At 38.3% G+C, this 21,955-nt stretch overlaps 1 protein-coding gene across 1 annotated transcript in view; it reads left to right on the top strand.

Moving 5' to 3' along the window:
* Positions 1 to 21,955, top strand: part of RXFP1 (relaxin family peptide receptor 1) — an 85,012-nt gene that overhangs the window by 35,343 nt on the left and 27,714 nt on the right. Inside the window, exons 3-6 of the mRNA XM_028152455.2 lie at positions 6,235 to 6,337; positions 10,364 to 10,546; positions 15,155 to 15,226; positions 18,253 to 18,324. Of these exons, the coding sequence (XP_028008256.2) occupies positions 6,235 to 6,337; positions 10,364 to 10,546; positions 15,155 to 15,226; positions 18,253 to 18,324 (430 nt within the window). The remainder of the gene's footprint in view (positions 1 to 6,234; positions 6,338 to 10,363; positions 10,547 to 15,154; positions 15,227 to 18,252; positions 18,325 to 21,955) is intronic.

Raw genomic sequence — 21,955 nt, forward strand, 5'->3', positions numbered from 1 at the left:
CCTCAACTTTTGATTTTTCAAAATCCAAACATCCAGGGAACCGGGGGGTGGCTTCTGCACATCTGTGGGAGCATTTGGGAAGCTAACTCTGAGGAAAAGCTGCAGAAGAGTCCCCTGGGGGCTGGTGAGCCCCATGAATCTGCATTTTAGCAAACACCACACCTGTTAAGGTTATGAAATGATTCCCTTCCCAATGCAAACAATTGTATCACCAATTCAGAACAAAGAATTCGTCTCGCCCAGTGGTTTTCAAACTTTAGCGGGCATCTGATCAGCCACAGGGCTTGTTAAAATGCAGGTTGCTGGGCCTTGTTTACAGAGTTTCTGATTCAGTGCCCCTAGAGTGGAGCCCAAGGATTTGCTTTTCATTGACGTTCAAAAGAAATGGTGAAACTGCTGGTCCTGGATCTACACTTTGAAAATTACTGAGCTAAACTTACTCTCTCTCTTGTGCAAACGCAAAGGCAAACACTTTCCAAACTGCGTGGTATCTTATTAAAAGGGTTAAACAAAATTAAAGATATTTCTTTACTGCCTGAGTCCTCCTTTCATCATACTAGCATGTATTATTAATTCCATGTGGGAAGAGAAAATGCAGTATTTCTCACACATATGTTACCACAGAACTCTCTTCTCAAGGAGAATCCTGGGAAACTACTTGAAAAAGCCTAATATAGCCCCGTGACAAATTAGTGCATTCAGGAAACTTGGACTTTCCCTTTTTTTTTTTTTATAAGGGAACATTTATTTAGAAAGTTAAAGAAGTAGTAGAAGGGCCCTTGGAGCTTAGGAAAAAGAGGGGGAGATATATGTGCTTTTGTTAATATGGAAGCTGAGGTATCCCTTTTCCCACTGAGTGCTGGGGGTTGGGGGAGGGGGTTTCTTACATTATCTCAAGAAAAAGAATTTTCTGAGAGTCCCCTGATAAAAATCACGAGATGATGAGTGATTTTATTTGCGTGGAATTACATCCCTGGGTTTCCAAAGTCCCCTTTCCCTTAATCCAGTCCTGGAAGAAGTGTAGCTGGGGATACAGTAGAGCTAAAAGCAAAGCCAGGAACCAGAGTTTCTGTTCCATGTTACAGCCAGGTCCAGTTCGGCATTAAGTTAGTTACAGTCCATCAGTCCCCTGTGTGGGGGCCATGTGGACAAATGCAAGACAGCACAACACACCAAGAGCACAAGAGCACAAGAGATCGAACTTCTTTTCAGGGGATGAAATATCTCAAATTTCAAGCCCTTGCAGTGGCCACACCTATTCTGGGCAATGACCTGTTCCCAGGTGTGATGACAGGTACCTTCCTGACATCACCCCAACTTTACTGGGCATGTGTGTCTCTTCCTCCCTGTCCAGTCCCTTTCCCAGAGATCTGCAGGGAATAGACTGGTGGCTGCTTGGGGAGTGAACAGCTTTCGCTTCCCGGTGAAGCTGCCCACATGACCCGCCTACGATATGTGGCCTTCCCTTTGCTCCTTTCCTGTTATTAATAACTAGGTTAAGTATAACGGTATCACTTAGAGGGACAAAAGAGGGAGGAGAGGTGCAGGCATACTCTGGAAAAGTGAGAGAGAACATGCTGGACTGTCCCATTTCCATCCAGACCTTATCCCTGGAAACCTGCCTCCCTCTATACCAATGCTAGTGGAAGCTGAGAACTTGGGAGAAGGAGATGCAGTGTCCAGAATTCAGATTGGTAGGTTTAACCCACTTTTTTCCATAAAACTGAATTATAACTAATACTTGGTATAAATAATGTTTTTATATTTTATATACTTTATATACTTTATGAGAGCCAATAAGAGCCACACTTTAACTATATTAAAAGTGCCTTAGTAGTCACTGGGATATATAAAAAATACTTAGGTTATCTCCTACCATACTCTCATAAAGAGATAAAATACATAGGGTGCCCCCCCCAAAAAAAAAATGTATACATACTTTTTCAGCCATCAGCTCAATTTTGAGTATGTAATGTATTTTAGTAAATACTGCCTTTATAATTATTCAAAGTGTGTGTATACATTTTTGGGGAGGGACACTCCATATAAATAAGCATAGTGTGAAACAATTACAGTAAGTGTAACAAAAGAGCGATAAGCAAATTGCCCTTAAATTAGGGGCCACTTGCATTAATCTTATTTGGGTTGTTTGGACCACCTGATTGTTAACAATCAGCAAGTCTGCTAGAGAAAAGAACTATGCTGCCTCTGGTTGACAGCTTTCCATTACCAAAGCTAGCTGTCCTCCACTGAGCGTGAGAAGACTGACTGGGGTGAATCTCATAACATAGTTCTCCCAAAACTTGTTCTAAGACTCACCTAAGGTACTTACGGAAAATAGAAGTCTAGGGCCCCTGCTTACCAAATAAATCAGAATCCACGGTAGGGGAACCTGAAAACCTGTGTTTATAATAAGTACCCCAGATTCAAAAATTTTATTGTAGCATAAGAGAAACTGGATTTTCTCTAAGTATCTTTGAGGACAGAGCCTCATCGTCCATCCTTCCATTCATTTATCCATTCATTCATTCAACTAGCAAATATCTATTAAGTTCATGTAGCATGCAAGACCAGATTTTTATACCTCTATGCCATTAATTTTTATTCCTAGCAACATTACATTCATTTTTAGCTAAAAAATATATTGCTTAGTCCATGTATGTATTTGTAACAATGCTGTCTATATAGTGTTATATCGTATATCAGCGAGCTAAACAGAGAATGCCTTAATTAATCAATCACTAAGCTGAATGTTGGAGCCTTTATTACGCTAACGGTCTCAGAGGAGTTGTCTCCCAAAGTCTGAGCAAAGCAATATGGAGGAAGCTTTCCCTTTATACCCCATTGGTCTCTTTGTCCCCCAAATAAGGGGTTTCCGGACCTTTTGTAGGCATTACAAAGAGGCCTATGTACTGGAAGATATTTTGCAGGAAGCTTGTAGCCTTTAGCATAGCATAATTCAGTAACCTTGAGTACAACGTAATTCAGATAACTAAAAGACACCTGGCATGGGAGTAGCCAGGGACCGCAGCAGAGCGGTTTGCAAGGCTAGATAATTGAGCTTATTTTCTCTATTATTCAAGCAAGCATGTTTACAGAAGACAAGAATAGCAGAGTTAATTCACAGAACAAAGGACTATATACTGTATGTTTAGTGGAAATTTTCAAACAGCAGTTTTTCCCAGCATAGAGGTTACGGGGACAAGATGGAGTGCCTATACTTCAATAGTACTACCAATACGTACTGGAAAGCAAATCCCCTAGCAATATTCTCTTAGTACAGTGCTCTTTGTATTAACCTACGATGTCTCAAAAAGAAAAAAAAATCAAAGGATCAAATTTCAGTGCGATTATTGCTAAAGTGTGAAAAGCCATTCTGTTCATTGCCCCATACATTCTTAAAATATAAAGTATATAGGATTTAAAATAGATAAACTCATATACCAAAAACTGTTTTCTTAAAAATGCTAACTTTCCAACTTTGTGGTTTGGGCTACATTCCCTAAGTTCTATAGTCTTGCCTTCTTGTGGAAGGAAGAAAATGCTTTGGAAAGGCAAAGAGGAAGCCAAAAAAGAATTACTAAAAAGCTTGTTTGTTTGAAGATGTTGTTTAAAAAGAGATCTCCACACATAATACAGTGACTTGGGGAAATATAAGCAGGTTTGTCCTGTTTCTTTCTGCATTCTAAATCCCCCACTTCCTTTCTGACATCACTTCTATTCTCCTTTCCTTTTTTTTCAACTGTTTGTGTGGGGGGAGAGGGGGAGGTGTAAAGGTAAAATAGAGTACAAAAGGAGAAGGAAGAAGGAGGATTAAGAAAGAGACAGAGAAGAAAAGCAAAATAATAACGACATCATTGGATTTGTTGGACAGAAATGTTTCAACGAAGGCCACTTAGAGTGAATCCCTTAAAATAGAAGGGCAAGAGAGTTGATGGTGGGGGCAAAGGATTAGGAGAGAGCACAAAGCCCATGATTTTAATCACTGCACACTATCTATGAATGGTAAAAATGCAGCGAATTTGAAATAGTTCATTTGTAAAAATTCAGTTAAATACAGGGCCTGCTTTGAGAGAGAGAGAGAGAGAGAGAGAGAGAGAGAGAGAGAGAGAGAGAAATCAACATGTTCTAGCAGTCAGCCAACCTCCTCATCTCATGAATTTCATAGCAGCAGTCAAGCAGCACCCACAGAAATAGCCCTGTGTTCTGGAGTGCCATCACCTCACCTAACTTCCATTGCTGTCTTCTGAGGTCAGGAACATGAACATGTGTGTGCACCTCCTCCTCCTCCTCCAAAGCGCCACAGCACTGGCGGCCTGCAGGGGTAAGGCCTTCAGACACCCGCAAGCCCACTTTTCACCCTTACTCTGTAGACACACACACAAAATTATTTATAAAAATAATCATTGCCTCAACGTAGCCAGAGCCAAGTGATTTACCTTACTCACATATGTTATTTATAATTTGTCCATGTATAAAAGTTTATAACACTAATATGAAAATTAATTTATTTTAAGTTGATTTTTTAGTAGTACCTTAGTGATTTGCAACATTTTCACCAATTCCATCAATAATGATAATGATGAGTTTAAATTCCAGTTAACAATGACTTGTTTGTTATATAAGTGAATTTTTTTGTAATTCACATAATTCTGATGTAGGAGCCTCAATAATGGAAATGAAATAGACAACTGAAAAACAAATAGTAACAATCAAATATTTAGCCCTGAACGAGTAACTTGGTTGGTTTAGAGTGTCATCCATATATACCAAAGTTTGCAGGTTCAATCCCCAGTCAGGGCACATATAAGAATCAACCAATGAATACATTGAAAAGCTTCTCTCTCTCTCTCTCTCTCTCTCTCACACACACACCCACCCCTTACTCTCTTACTCTCTCTCTCTAAAATCAATAAACCTGATGTCACACAAAAGTTGGACTTCTACCAGTAAAGTAATTTCTTTGGCCTAGAAAAAAATAAAATAATATAACTGTTTTAATTCTTTAATTATTTTAAATAATTATATTTCTTAGTGAATCCCTTAAACTTCTCAGAATCAGTTTTTTATCTGTAAATGGTGATGACAACAATGACCAAATATAGTAATTATGAGGCTAAGATAAAGTACCCAGTACAGTGTAGTAGGCACTTGCTAAATATTAGTTCTCTCAATGTTAAGTGCTAATATTCAATTTCTCTGTTAAAACAGGAGAATTAAAATCTCTCACTGAATTTTTTCTCTTTTATATCTAAAGATATGAACCAAGTTTTTAAAAGTAAAAAACTTGCCAAAACTCAACAAACTCAGCCAAATCAGGAAAAAGACACATTTTCATGCCATAAATTTCAAAACCTGACAGCCAAGGACACAAATAGATGATTCTGGGTCCCAGTGGAGCAGAACGCTTCAGAAGGCTCTTGAGTCTATCCCCAGAATCCATATGGGAGAGGCAGAAAAATGCTGAAAAGTATCACCAACATTCCTACAATGAGACCACAAAACTAAACTACACTGAGATGCATGGGTTCAGAATAAAGTGCACTACTTTGTTCTTATTCATGAGATTCCACTTGAGCTCCCCAAGTGTCTTCTACCAACCAAAATATGAGTGACCACACCCCAAACCCTGGCTATAAAGGAGCTGTGAAATGCTGTTAGCTTTCCAGCCTCTGCTCTACAGGAACATGCCAGGAAGGGGGGTGTTGAATGGAGGTTGAGTGAGTCTGTCTGTACTATCCACTATTGCAGCTGATACAATGGCCACATCTCTCATAATCTATCCCTATGGTGACTCAACATCCATATGCATTTGCCTCTCAATAACTCATGTTGTTTCCTTTCTTTTTTAACTATCATGACCATCTATCCATGTTAAAACATCTCCAACATCAGTTTTCATATTGAAGAAGATAGAGGGAATCATAATTAACATGCCAAGAACAGTGTGTCATGTTTCAGTACATCTAAAGTACTGTGTCTTAAAGTATGGGCCAAAGAATCACCTCCAGTACCTATTAAATATGGAGACTAGGAGACCCATCTCTGACATATAACATCATGATCTATAGAAGTAGGGCTCAGAAATTCACATTTGTAACAAGTTCCCAGAAAATGTTTATCTCACTCAGTCTGAGAATCACTCATCAATTTTAAAGGGAGAACCTGTTTCCCCCAACACACCAGAATATGTCCGTGTTCTTGAACTTTTCTGCTCTCTGATTTTTATTTTAGGAGACAACAATGGATGGTTTTTGCAAATTGAGAAAAATTTTATCAATTACAACAGAACAACCTTCCCATATCTCTTTGAGTCTGAAACACCGAAATGCTGTAAGTAACCAGAGGGGTTGAGTCTCCTTTTCCATGAGTTCATGAGACACCATGTCTTTAAAAGTTGGATCCAACATTAAAAAAAAAAAAAAGGCTAGTTATAGTTTTCCTGTTGCAAACTCTATTAGATATGCAGTCTTAATTTGAGAATTTTATATAAAAATGACTCAGGGATCTTAACTGTAAAAGTAATAAATCATGCTAGGTATTGTTGTAAATAAAATTACTGTCAGTCAAGGTTGCCATTTTATATGTCCCCTTTTTATAGTCACTATAAACTCTGATATAAAGGAAACTGAAAATAGAAGAGCATAAAAGCTATTTGGATTTTAATGCTTGTAAGTGAAAAATCTTCTGAGGTCTAAACTATGCTTTAGAGATACAAAAAAGGCCTTATTAATTATAACCTGCCATGTTTAATGATATATTAAAAACCTACAAAAACACTAGAGGGGGTGTGGGAGGGTATAACCTTGAGGATTAAGCCTTTAATATTTTAGATCAGGAAGATCTATATGAATAATTCCTTTTAAATAAATTTGGTCTATTCTAATAAATTGTGCCAATGTAAATTTGCACCGTGGAATTATAATTTTGATTCTAGCTTTTCAAAACCTCAGTTGAGCCCTAGCTGGTTTGGCTCAGTAGACAGAGCCTCAGCCTGCAGACTGAAGGGTCCCAGATTCAATTCCATTTAAGGGCACATGCCTGGGTTGTGGGCTCAATCCCCAGTAGAGGGTGTGCAGAAGGCAGCCGATCAATGATTCTCTCTCATCATTGATGTTTCTATTTCTCTCTCCCTCTCCCTTTCTCTCTGAAATCAATAAAAACATTTAAACAAACAAACAAAACAAAACAAAAAAACCTCAGTTAAAAAGCAGGGGTTGGGGGGAGGGGTACTTTACTATTTTTGTTTCCTTTATGTTCTACCACAAATTGTAAATTATAGCTTTTGTTTTCATTTTTAACATTTCTGTCTTTACTACTCAAATGAGATTAATAAAAACTACTAGCAATCCCCAGTTTAAGGGAGTGTACATTCTTCCCGTAAGTCTCATAGGCTACTCAGCAATCTGTCTCGGCCTCATGTTGTTTCCCAGAATATGAAGACCAAATTACTAGATCATTGAAAAATGAAAAGCTTGGGAAAAGCAAAAAGTTCACAGGTATAATTTAACAGATAATATAATGAAAAAATGACAATGGATTAAGCCACATTTCTCAAAACATAGTTTTTCTTTTCTTTTTGTTTTATGTATACTTTTCATATCTTAAATTTTAACTGAATCTTCTTATATCTCACCTATTCCCAAAAGGCTTTTAAGCAGTTCACAATAAAACTATGGCTACTAACAGACTTAAATCATTAACATAACATAAATGACAATAATTGAGTGGTGAGTAGGAAAAGGAATGGAAAAGGAAATTAAGGAAATCTTCACTGAGAAAAGTTCAGTAGCTGCATACAAAGCTTAGTTCTGAATTTTGTAGTCATTAGGTCAAAGAGGGGGGAAATAGGCTACATGACTTTCTTAGTCTGGTTTCTAAAGTAAAAACAAACAAATGGGAGGAAAACCGATCAAGTAAGCAAGAGAAATTAATTTTTGCCTGAACCTGAACTCTGAGAGAAATTTGTCACAAGTAATATTACACAACAAAAATGGAATTATACAATAAATGATGTATCAAAAATACAAAAGTAATTTTTTATCAGTACTTAGTAAAGAACAAATATATACTTTTAATTATTTTTAAAGACAATTCAAGGAGAGGTGGTAATAAATATCTTTTTGAAACTTAAAAGCAAGCAATGTAAAATGGGATATAAAATGTAGTATAAAATTTGGGAGTGATACTTGAATTAAGGTTCCTATTGTGCCACTTTATCTGAATCAGATTGTTATAAGGATTTATTGGAAATTAAACTGAGGATGGCTGATAATCATTTTTGACTGAATGACAGAATGTGGTGAGCTCACATTTATAAAGTGTACCTCTCAAGAAGAGTGTCACAGAAAACATGTATCTACTGTTAACTAATGTATTAATAAAGTTTACACTTGAGGGACTTGGAAAGTACAGAGATTTGGAAAGAATTCTTTACTCAGCCATAATTTCATTAACTAGCTGGTGCATTGCTCATCCTTTTCTATTTTAACATAGTGAAATTTCCTGTTCAAGCCATTTTTATCATATTTTCAATTAGCATTTTAGCATAATATAAAACACAACCATATTATAACCACTGGAGTTAAGATAATCTCACTGTCCTTCTTACTCTCACTCCCAGGACCTTCATCTTCCTGCCAAACCCTCACCATTCCTTCCCCACAACATAAACACACTCACGCTGGAATGGCTTTTACGTGAAGAGACAGAATCAGTTTTCAGAGACTCATAACCAAAGCGGTCACTTACCACTATAAAGCTGTTTAGTTCTTGGCAGAGACTCTGTTTACAAAAAACACAAATCCTAAGCTATCATCTTGATCTCTCGTGGTCTTGTAAAGGTGTCTGCAGAGTTATTTGGGAGGAGAGGAAGTACAGCTGTCACCAGCCAGTATCTGAGCCAAGGAGAACCATTACTATTTCCAAGGCTGCAGCCAATCATGCTGGTGAGCAGTCACCCACCAGCTTTGTCACGGGAATCTCTACTCTGCCATTAAGACACAGTTCTAGTCTCGGAAAGCTCTACTGTAAAAGTCACAACTGAAGCCTGCAAGCAGGAAATTCTCATAGAAAGTTTTGTTCCTCCTATGATCTTTTAAAATGTTGTTCGCTGTTATCGTTTTTAAAATGGGTAATTGTGCCAAAACCGGTTTGGCTCAGTGGATAGAGCGTCGGCCTGTGGACTGAAAGGTCCCAGGTTCGATTCCGGTCAAGGGCATGTACCTTGGTTGCGGGCACATCCCCAGTAGGGGTTGTGCAAGAGGCAGCTGATCGATGTTTCCTATCATCGATGTTTCTAACTCTCTATTCCTCTCTCTTCCTCTCTGTGAAAAATCAATAAAATATATTTAAAAAAAAAAATAAAATGGGTAATTGTATAGAAAACACTGTCCTTCTGAATCTTGGAGGAAGCTGGTTGACTTAGCTACACATGTTCCCATCTTAATATGGCAACAGTTAGGAGAAGCTGATCCACTGGGACATCTGGACACAGTCTACACCTACTTTGCCTATTCTCTGTAGACAGTGGAGCCTGTAACCTTAACCTCTGCTATACAGTTCAGGGCTTCAAAGTAAATGTAGAAGGGGAGCATTCCTCCTCGCTCTCAGTAATCATCTATTCCTCATAGAGGCAGGAATCAGGCTATATTTATTACACCTAGTAATAATCCCGTTTTACTCTTTAGCTAGATGAGCGCATTACTGCAAGTCTCATGTAGACTTTAGAAATATTAGGTCTCATCTTTAACATTATCACTCTAGCCCCACATGATAACCAAAGGCATATATCTCATTCTCCCTCTTTCCAGCACACATTAGTAAGAAGAAAATAGCTTTGTGTAAAAATATGTTCAATTCCATAAATGACATTTTAGACATTCTTACATCCCTGCAAAAGCCAAAAGATCACTTTAAAATCCTTTGAAAAACTCCTGAATTTTTCAGGAAAAAGAAAAATCAACCAACACTCCAGCTCAGCATGTAGTTCTTCGCCTTCATGATAGTTAAAAATGATTTAGTCCTCCGTTAAAGATTTGATTATATTGTCAGTAAACACTTTATTCTTAAGTAGCAGCTTTAATGTGGACATTAAAGGCCATCACACACTATCATATCTCCCTCAGACTAGCTTTTCTCCTGAGGTAAGCAAGAGCAGATGATTTCATTCATTTGCTAAAATTAAAAATAAATAAATAAAGGAGAATTGCAGTCTGCTATTTAAACCTGTATATTTTTATATCTTAATGTTCTAGCACCCTGTAATGTCAAGTTAAAAGCAAACTTTGGAACCTTAATTTAAAGCACTGACCAAATTGCTTAGGTAAGACAAGATGGACTTTGTACTAAATAATTTTCATAGCTTTTTCTTACTTTCCATTACCCTCCTGTTCCTGGTCCCTCACTGCCCTCATGTCTTACCTCCTCCTCTTTATTCAGCGGTCGGTTTTGTGCCCATGAATTGTCTTTGCCAAGATTTACAGCTTGACTGTGATGAGTCCGAATTACGAGCTGTCCCATCAGTTTCTTCCAATGTGACCTCCATGTAAGTAGAAAAGAATGGCTTCACCTGAGCCGGAATAGTCCTTGGAAAACCGTGTCATAATTAAGGCCTTGTCCTTCTTGATATAGTACGTTTTTACTCAAAGATCATGTCATTGATCCATGCTCGATTCTGGTTGCTGATATTTATTTTGCATTTATTAAATGCTACCCTTATTCCATGTATTAACTTAGTCCGTCATAACAATATAGTGTCACTATATTTCATCTAAACAAAGGATGCAATCAATTGTATGTGCTGCTAAAGAAAAAAAGCTGCCAATTAAACTTTTATATAGAGCTTTCTTATTTTATCAAGTGTTTGCTTGACACATATTGAAAGAGCTCTTTTAGAGTTTATTGAACATAAATTTTAATGCACTCTGATATAGAAATTTTTAAAAAGTTAAATAAATGGGATTAAATATTCCCAAAGCTTCACATTTAAAATTGAACTCTTCTGAATCACAATTTGGTTTGGAGATGTTGATATTGGGGGTTTTTCTTAAGTAACTCAAACTTATATATGTAAAACAGAAATCTTGATAATAAGTGGTTTGTTGATCCAGTACAAATTTGAATTCAGCAAACTTCAGCACCACAAATATACACATTTGGCTGAGACTTTCAAAAGAAATCAGTAAAAAAATAGATCATTTAATCCAATATTTTTGCTGAGGTTTTTTGTTTTCATCCAGATGTTTTAGTGACTTATGGCTCTGTGTATATGAGGGCAAAATAGAAGTTATTCTTAAATTTATAAATGTTGGAAAGTTCTGCCTTGTTTTAATCCAAACCACATAACCCAGCAAATCATATGCTTGGTATATATAAGGGGTGGGGAATAGCCATGATGATAGTGGTGCCATCAAATTAATAGAATCCGGGAGTTTACCCAAGTGATGTCATCTGGGGACTTTACCCAAATTGACACTGAGCTGAGAGCATCCAGCAGGGTAAGCTACAGAGACTTTTCTAAAGGAAGCAACATTCCCACCTAAACTAAGGATAGCATTCTTTCCTAGCCTCAATTCACCAATGCTCTCTGTTATAGTAATTAGTCTTACTAGAAAAATAATAATAATCTCTTCCCCCAACATTCTGAGATCCTATGGAGAGTTTCCATGATTTAAATTCTGACTGGAACTGCTGGATTTTTATAATGTATGATGATTTCATTCTATATTCAAAGAAAAAAGTATCGCCCCAATGCTTATATCAAATTACTCGAAAATCCAAACCAAAGAATACCTTGATGCTACCAATCTTATTTTTTATTTTTCCACAAATAAATTTCATTTCATTTTTAAGCAATTCAGCTAATCTTTGTAAACGAGAAACAGAAGAAGAGCGCTGGAGAAATAGAGGAGGATAAGGCAATGACTAACTAGAAAGTGCGTGTCCCACCTAAAGATATTTTGATTCAATTAAAAAAAAAAAAAAGCTCTTCTGGCTCAGTACATACATACATACATACATACATCATACATACATATGTACATATATATTCATTCGTACGTACACACATACATCCTATCTAATAAAGAGGGAATATGCTAATTGACCCCCACACCATCACAAAGATGGCAGCACCCACAGCCAATAATGAGAGAATATGCTAATTGACTGCCCCAGAATAGCTGTACCCTGTGAGAAGATAGTCTAAGTAAATTGGGAGAAGATCAATTCTGCTTTCAGCCTGCAATAAAACTGTCATAGGGATTTACCAAATAAGATAAAATAATGATTGGCAAAGAGGAGCAGTATTGGCAGCTCAGGAAGGCTAACAACATTGCAGTGTCTTGCCAGCCTGAAAAAAGGCAACCTAATCCTATCTAATAAAGAGGGAATACGCTAATTGACCCTCATGTCATCACAAAGATGGCGATGCCCACAGCCAATAAGGAAGGAATATGCTAATTGACTGCCCCACCCTCAAAGATGGCGGCACCCACAGCCACAAGTTGGCAGCTCCCAGTCCCCTCAGCCCTGTTGGGGTAGCAGGTGCCCGGCCGCTCCATGCCCCTGCCTCCTGAGTTTCCCAGACCCCTTAGCCCCCCCAGACACCCAGGGCCGGCCCAAGGTGTAGGCAAGCCTCGAATGGTGGCTGCCCAGCCTCCCATGGATGGCCTGAGGTGCAGGCAAGCCTTGGATGGCAGCTGCCCAGCCACCCAGGACAAGCCCAAGGTGCAGGCAAACCTTGGATGGTGGCTGCCAAGCCTCCCAATGAGGCTTGCGCTGCCGGCAGTGGCAGCAGCAGAGGTGTGACGGGGCAACGCCTTCCCATGATTGTCGGGTCGCCTCCCACCCCTGAGGGTTCCTGGACTGTGACAGGGAGCAGGCCAGGCTGAGGGCCCCCCTCCAGTGCATGAATTTTCATGCACTGGGCCTCTAGTATATACATAAAGAGATGTGTGCATACATATGAGCCACCGGTTTTCAACCCTTGGTATAAGGAAAAAACGGGAATCATAAATGATTGGCTACAGAAAGACGAGGATGAAGGAAGAGTCCAAGATGACTGCGAGGTTTCTATTCTGAGTAATGCAGTGATCCAAGGATGGGGAGACTGGTGGCAATAAGTAGGGAGGACTCCAGTTTTAGAAGTTTCTTTCAATTTGAGGTTAACAGGTCATGCCGTGGAAATTTCCTACAGGAATTTGGAGATGTGAGAACGAAGCGCAGAAGTTTATGTCTGTACCACTTTATTTTATTTTGTGTTTTTTAAAAATAGCATTTTCTTGCACTTTGGGCTGATCAGCTTGATTGAGGGTGTCCATTTCTATTTTTCTCTGCAGAACACTGACTCAGCATCACATCTCATCCCAGTGTTTGTTCCATTCCACAGAGAAAAGGCTTTAGAGCAAATACATTAGAAGAGTAAATATCAAAGTTTATTACTGAGCTCAGTCCATATTTTGAGTTGGAACTATCATAGAGAAATTTCAGATATAGACTAAATCATATATAAGTAAAGTAGTAAAGAAGCCAATAACCCAAGTAATACTTATTGAAGTTGGGATTGTTAAAGATATTTCACATAAATGCTAATGAACAAAAGAGACACATATATAAATATGTTTGTTTCTGCATTGTTCTAACTTTCTAAATATTAACTCTATGAAAGTTGACATTAAGGTCCTGGAATTTTATCATTAAAATGATATCACCCAATAAGAACTTCCTTTATAAAAACTAGAGGTAGCTCTAACAATAATAATAAAGCCAGCAGTTGCTCTCTTTCATCCACATACTTCACTTTGTGAAGAGTCAAACTTGGAATTTTAATTTTAAAATAAAAAAATCTATTATATTAAAAAGAATTTGGGTTTGTTCTATTAAGTGTGAATAACAACACCTACCTCCTTCCATTTCCTGGGGCCCTATGTAAATACAGAGAATGCTATTTGTGAAAACATTTGGCATCATTTAGAAAGAAAGAGCCTATAAATTCTAGGCACCATTAATAAAAACCCAAATTTCTAAGAAACATTATTTAAGAGACCTTAAAGGGTTGGGAACCTTTTTTCTGCCAAGGGCCATTTGGATCTTTGTAGCATCATTTGCAGGCCACACAAAATTATCAACTTAAAAATTAGCCTGCTATATTTGGTCAAACATTTAATTAACTCACCGCTAATGCCTTGGCAGGGCCAAACCAAATGCAATTAACCTCTTCCTCTTGGGTTCTCTCATGGGACCTCACTTGTGTCTCTTTTAAGTATATCAAAGATTCTTCTTGTGCACCGGGCCTCCAGTGTTAGTAATAATAATAGCATCATATTATGAGAGGTAATCCATTCTTTCACAATTAAAGAAAAAGACTGACATGGAAAAATTATGTATGATTCATGTAAGGGATCCCAGCTGCAATTGTCTGGGGATATTTTTGTTTTTGTTTTTTTATGTTTTGTTTTATTTTGTTGCTTGTTTTATTTTGTTACCACTACCTTACATTGCTTTTCTTAAAAAAAATTTTTTTAAAGGTTTAGGTCCTTCTCAACACAACCACATTTAAAGTGGACATGGTCTGTGTCAAGCTGCTTTTCAAATTGCGATGCAAGGCAAAATCTTTCCATATGATTTATTAGAAATTGAAATGGACCACTTATTGAATAAGGATGGTTCAATTGTATGTACCAATTGACAGTTTTCTTCACAACTAATTTTAAAAGGAAGTAAACGTAGTGGAATTTGAGCAATGAAATATTGAAGAATATAAAGTTATTTAAGTCCTTGAATGTGTTTTAAAAAGAAACAATATTTTTATTATCATGCAAAAAACTGAGATGTTTTCTAATGTTTGTTAAATAAAAGTAGAAAAGGAGAACATAACTAAAAATTATTTCCTGTTTTATTATCTTTAATTTGTATGTCAAATTTATAGTGCTATAATCTAATTTAAGAAAAGAGAATATATTTAATTAATACAAAATCAACAGTTAGACCATGTTTAAATGATACTATGAATATGAGCATAGCATCATGAAACAAAATGTTTCCTGAAAGCTGTTGCTAAAGTAAATAAAGTTTATAATTACCCATATTGTTCTGTTTTTAAAATAAAGAAAAGCAAACTTCAAATAAGAATCCAAATTTACCTTTATTTCAGGTCACTTCAGAGAAACTTAATAAGAAAACTTCCTCCTGATGCCTTCAAGAAGTACCATGATCTTCGGACACTGTAAGAAAAAAGTTTTTTAAAATTTAATTATTGGTATTAAAATTAACATTTTTGGCATATCTATTTCTTCCCATGTCTGTAACACCAACACTACCACTGTTTAAACTTAATCCCTCTTTGGGGACTTCTTTAGCTATTAGCTGGAGATTACCAGGTAATTTTTTTCAGTAGTTGTAAAAGCCATTCTAGAAAAATCTTATATACCTATCCCCAAGGAAACTAGAGAATGTGTGTTGTAAATTTTCCTGCCCTACTCTGCCAAAATGAGGACCATCAGAAGGTTTCACTCTCTGCACTATTTAGCAATGGATCACCTCAACACACACCTTAAAGAAAGATATGAAGAACTTGTACTACATCTGCAGTCAAGATTAGATAGTGAAGAGTTTTCCCCCATAGAGTTTTCCCCAACATGGCTCAGTGGTTGAGCATCTACCTGTGAACCAGGAGGTCATGGTTCAATTCCCAGTCAGAGCAAATGCCCGGTGTTGGAGGCTCCATCACCAGTGGGAGTGTGCATGAGGCAGCCGCTCAATAATTCTCTTTTTAAAAATATATACTATTATATATTTATTGATTTCAGAGAGGAAGGGAGAGGGGGAGAGAGAGAGAAACATCAATGATGAGAGAGAATCATTGATCGGCTTACCTCCTGCATGCCCCACACTGGGGATGGAGCCCAAAACCTGGGCATGTACCCTGACAGGGAATCGAACCATGACCTCCAGATTCATAGATCAATGCTCAACCACTGAGCCACACAGGCTGGGTCAGTGATTCTCTTTTATCATTGATGTTTCTATCTCTCTCTCCCTCTCCCTTCCTCTCTGAAATATAGATAGATAGATGATAGATAGATAGATAGATAGATAGATAGATAGATAGATAGATAGATAGATATAGATAAATAGATATATAGATATATATAGATATAAAAAGAGCTTCCCCTGTCCCCAGTTTTGCAAACTCAGTCTCCACCTAAGATAGTCAGTCCTTGCGCTTTGAAACCACTGAACATGTTGTTTGGGGGACTAAATTCCATTTTCATATCTGCCTTGCAGGTTGAGTTTTATTTTGGCCTCAAGTAGTATCTGACATACTAGCTTCTCTTTAGTTTAGGTGGACTTTAGAGTGATGTATGTACTCTCAAAATCCAAAATGACTCAGGTGATGTTAACTGATTATTTAGGTCAACATGTAAGTAAATCGTATTGTCATATGCTTGTGTTTAAATATTTTGAATCTGCAAAAAAAAAGTATATTTCATATTTGAAAACAGAAATTCCAATAAAAATTACTTTTTAGAATTTTATTCTGGACATTTATCAATCAACAAAAAAGAACTTGTCAAAATTACGCCTGATACAAAAATTTCAAGATGATACTTCTTTATGTTATCTTCTGATTTCTGTAATATGAAGAGTTTTTCTGATCTGTAGCACCACCTTATGTCCACATGTTTAAAAGAAGTTAGGACTTCAAATTTAAATAGCAAAATTCAGGTTTATATAACATAGTAGTTTAGGATTTTTAAACAATGAACATTAAATTAATTCGTGAACAGCCAATTTGTTCCAAATAATAAAAAAACAAAATAGCCTAATTTAAAAAAATTGTAATTGGTTATCAGGTGTATAGCTTGGCTCAGCCTCCAGAAAATATACTGCATTGCTTGCTCATTACAATAGTTATAAATAAATAAATAAATAAATAAATAAATATTGAAGTCTATCTATTAGTGAGAAAGATGCATTACCTACTATGTGATTGGGCCACATGATCTGTGAAATTGCTATGCGTAATAAATTTAATAATAACATTTTTATAATCAAAGTTAGGTTTTCTTGCATGCTGCAGAAATAAGGGATCTCTTTTAGTCAAAATTTCTAATTAAGTGTTCGTATTGGTTTCTCCCTTATCATTCCTAAAATTTATAAAATGTATACATATGCTCAGACTACCCTAACGGACAGCTCTCAGAGCATGAACTCAGGCTTGAAGGCCCTCCCCGGTCATCTCCACCACCTGGGCCATAGAAGCACAAAGCTTCACCGATGAATATGACACAATTGCTTGTGCTCTGGGACCTATTTCCTTTGACCTCCAGCTGCCTCAGGGTCAAACCATCAATGTGACTTTAGTTATTAACTAAGTAATCCTGCCTTCTTGTCCTGATATTCCTATCTAATTTATATTCTTCTGGTCCTGATTCTTTTCATTTCTATTTTTCTCTTTGTCATGTATATTCCTCATACGTTTCCTTAAACGTTTTTTTTGTGGGGGGGGGCAAGACTTTGTGTGTCAAATTAATAAGATTAAAGTCTACTTGCTTAGCAGATTTGTGATTAACATGGAATATTTCTGGGGGGCCTTAAAGATGTCACATACTTGTATGTTTGCCAGCACTATGTCAAACACCAACAAGTTTGAAAAATTATAGCAGGAAATGCTAAAAAGTCTGACTATCTGTGCCTTACTGTGCATTAAAATTTCATTCCCAGAAAATTCAAATATTAAATTTTAGTTGTTACCTTTTTTACCTTTATAACTAGTATTTCTAAATTAAAAACTAGCCTAATCATGCATGAATTTAAAATAGCAAAACAAAGTTACATGATGTCCACATTCACTAAATTATTTCATTATATATACCTTTTATAATTAAAAAATTTTTTAAATTGTGGTAAAATACATATGACATAAATGTACCCTCTTAACCATTTTTAAGTGTAGGTTTCGAGGCATTAAGTACTTCACATCATTGTGCTACCATCACCACCATCTAGCCACAGAATTCTTTTCATCTTGCAGAACTGTTTTTTCATTTATTTATTTTTAATCTTAGAACAGTTTTAGGTTTACGGAAAAATCATGAAGATAATACAGAGGGTACCCACATACCCCTCACCTAGTTTCCCCAATTATTATCATCTTCTATTATTATAGCATACTTGTTACAATTAATGAATTAATATAGATATATCATCATTATCATTATGTTTTCCTTTTAATAATCATTTTCACAGGTTCCTGCAAAACAATAAGATTAGATCCATATCCAAGCATTCTTTCAGAGGACTGTACAATCTTACTAAACTGTAAGTACCAATTAATTTGCCCATTCCACAGTGGTGTGTCAGCCTGTCCCATCCCAGTCCATACCAGCCCTCCAGCCCACAACAATGCCTAGGAGATGTGCAAAGAGCTGAAGGGGCACATAGCATTGCAGCTAAGAGCATGGGATTCTGAGTCATATAGGCTTTCAGGTCCTCACTTCATCACTCACTTAAGTGTGTGAAGTTTAGCAATTTATTTTTCTTTCTAAGCATCAGTTGCCTCTCCTGTGAAATATAAATTATAACAGTACCTACCTCAAGACTGTTGTGAGGAACAAATGAGAAAATTTATGGAAAGAATTAGGCAAACTGTGCCTGACATATAACAAGAACTATCTATATATATATATAAAAAGCCAGCCACTGGAACGACCCAAACAACCCATCACTATGACACCCACTGAGGCCAGTGAACCGGCCTGAACGGGGGTGCGGCCGGCCAGCCAACCTCCCTCGGCCCCTACCCCCAGCTGGCCCCGCCCCTGATCGCTCCCTCTACCCCAATAGGGGGTGGGGCCGGCTAGTCAATCTCCTGCAGTCCCTTCTCCTGCCCAGCCCCACCCCAGACCTGCCCCCCCACCCCAATCAGGACAAGGCTGGCCAGCCAACTTCCTGCAGCCCCTTCCCCCAGCCAGCCCCGCCCCTGATGGGCCCCCACCACCCCATTTGGGTCAGGCCAGCCAGCCCACTGCCCACAGCCCTTCCCCACAGCTGGCCCAGCCCCCAATTGGCCAGCCACCCCAATTGGGGATGGGTCCCACCAGCCAAATGACCTCAGCCCCTCCCCCAAGCTGGCCCAACCCTAATCAGCCCCAATTGGGGCAGACCAGCTGGCCAACCTCCCACCATCTCCTCCTCCCAACAAGTCCAGCCCTAATCCACCCCGATTGGGGCCGGGCTGGCTGGACCCCAACCATGCACAAATTCATGCACTGGGCCTCTAGTCCTATATAATAAAACCCTAATATGCAAATCTACCAAACAGCAGAACAACTGGTCGCTATGACGTGCACTGACCACCAGTGGCAGATGCTCAATGCAGGAACTGACCCCTGGTGGTAAGTGCACCTCCACAGGGGGAGTACCGCTCAGCCAGAAGCTGGGCTCATAGCTGGTGAGTGAGCACAGCATTGGTGGTGAGAGCCTCTCCTGCCTCCACGGCAGCACTAAGGACCCCTCGGGGGATGTCCACCTGCCAGCTTAGGCCCAAGGAGTGGGTCTAAGCCGGCAGACGGACATCCCCCGACGGGTCCCAGACTGCGAGAGGGTGCAGGCCGGGCTGAGGGACCCCCGCCCCCACCAGTGCACGAATGTTGTGCATCAGGAACCTAGTTATTATGTAATGCATTAGTCATGGTGACAGGAATAATGATTGAATAAATTTAACCGAAATAAGAAAGTCTGATGATGATTAAAATTCATAAGGGAAAAACCCAAAGACTTCCCTAGTTATTCTTTTTCTATTAATCCTGCTTTTATGAATATATAAAGGTTGAAAAAGTAAAATATTTTTCAATTGTGGTAAATATGCTCACATAAAATTTACCATGTTGACCATTTTAAGTGTACAGTTCCATGGCAATAAGTATATTCCCATTGCTGTGTAACCATCACCACCATCCATCTCTATAATTTTTCTGTCTTCTTCAACTAAAACTCTGTACCCATTAAATAATAACTCACCACTCCCCCACCCCTGAACTCCCACAACCACCATTCTGCTTTCTGTCTCTATGAATTTGACTACTCTAGGTACCTCAGCTAGGTGGACTCATATTCTATTTGTCCTTTTGTGTCAGGCTTATTTCACATAGCACAATGTCTTCAAGGTTCATTCCTATTGCAACATGTATCAGAATTTCCTTCCTTTTTTAAGGCTAAGTAGTATTTCATTGTATGTATACACCACATTTTGTTTATCCGTTCTCCCATCAATAGACATTCGGGTTGCTTCCACCTTTTGTCTATTGTGAATGATGCTGCTGTGGACATGGGTGCACAAATATTTGTTTGAGTCTTTGCTTTCAGTTCTTTTAGATATATACCCAGAAATGGCTTTGCTGAGTCTTAAGGTAATTTCTATGTTTGATTTTTTTTTTTGGGGGGGAGGAACTTCCATACTGTTTTCCACAGCATCTTCATCGTTTGACATTCCCACCAGCAAAGCACAAGGCTTTCAATTCCTTCAAATCTTCACCAACTTATTCTTTTCTGGATTTTTGTTGGTGTAGTGGTTGTTTTTTTAATAACCATTATCCTAATGGGTGTGAACTAGTATGTCATGGTTAAGAGTAAAGCTTTTTAAAATGGGCTTTCTCAAAGTTCCATTTGTAGTTATTGAATGGAAACATAACAACAAAAAGTCACATGAATAAACAACTCCCTCTATTTTCCTTTCTCCCCCCTTGCTTTCTATCCTAACCCAAGAGACTCCAGCAGATTCCTAGCTTGTGGTATCAGAGTTTGGGATTGAAGGCCACCTAATCATTTTACCAGCAAAATGAAAGAAGCCACTGCAGACTCAAAGCCTTCACAGTAATCACGTTCGCCATGTTCTCTTCTCTCCTGTCCCATCCCTGCTCTTTCGTGTCTTAGCAAATTAGCCAAAGTCAATATTCGACTCATGCTCATCAGCCTCCTCACTATCTTTCTCTCCAAACCCCCTATGACTGTTCAAAATGTACTCAACCGCATCTTCTTGGTTTAATGTTGCATGGATGTGGGAGGTGATACAGACCCGGAGAGTAAATTTAAAAGTGTCTTCCATCTCTTTCCATTGTTGTTGTTGTTGTTGTTTGTGTGTGTATGTTTTTGTTTTTGTTTTCATAAAAGTGGAATATTGTTCGGCTACTAAAGATGTCACAGACGTCTAGTTTTTCGTAGATAATCCTCACTTACCTGCTCTTCATTCATCCATAAATATTCACCAGCCCTTATAATGTGCAAGTTCTTCAGCTAGACTTCATGGGGAGCCAAGAAAGATAAGTCAGACCAGCTTCCTTCTAGCAGCCCGCACATCAGTGTTTCTGGTACAGCCTTGTACTAACAATGGGGAGACGTGGGCCTCTCATTCTCCAGAAGCTTACTTAGTCTTAGGTGGAGAAACAAATCGAAGCATGCACCCAACAAGAGAGAATGATAAAAGAGGTTACTTAAGTCCTAAACCTGTGATGTTCAAACCAAAACTGCTGCGTACGATGATTCGGTGAAAGGATGGACCATTCTGTGTCCAGAGCAGTGAAGAGTCCAGCCCAGTGAAAAGGGACTGGGCTCAACTGTTGAACACCGACTGCATGGGTGGATCAAATGTCTGTACCTGGCGGATTTCCACTGGCCTTCAAGGGAGCCCCCCGAGGTATTCAGAGGAAGTGTAGAAGCTATTCTTGACCTCTTCTTGTGCCTGCCTGAGGTTCCAGGTTTGAAAGGGAGGGAAGGAAGTGGTTCTAATATGGGGCATCATCCCTTACTGCCCCTAAGCAAAAGTCAACCTTGGTGGGGGAAGGGGAGGTTCCTGTCAGGAGACATTTTACAGGATGTCAACTTAAGATCTGCAGAGTGGAGAAAAGAGAGAAATCGGTGTGGTCCTTGTTTTCAGTGGAAGTGAAACTTAAAC

This window comes from Eptesicus fuscus, chromosome 6 (assembly GCF_027574615.1).
Source record: "Eptesicus fuscus isolate TK198812 chromosome 6, DD_ASM_mEF_20220401, whole genome shotgun sequence".
Taxonomy (NCBI): Eukaryota; Metazoa; Chordata; class Mammalia; order Chiroptera; family Vespertilionidae; genus Eptesicus; species Eptesicus fuscus.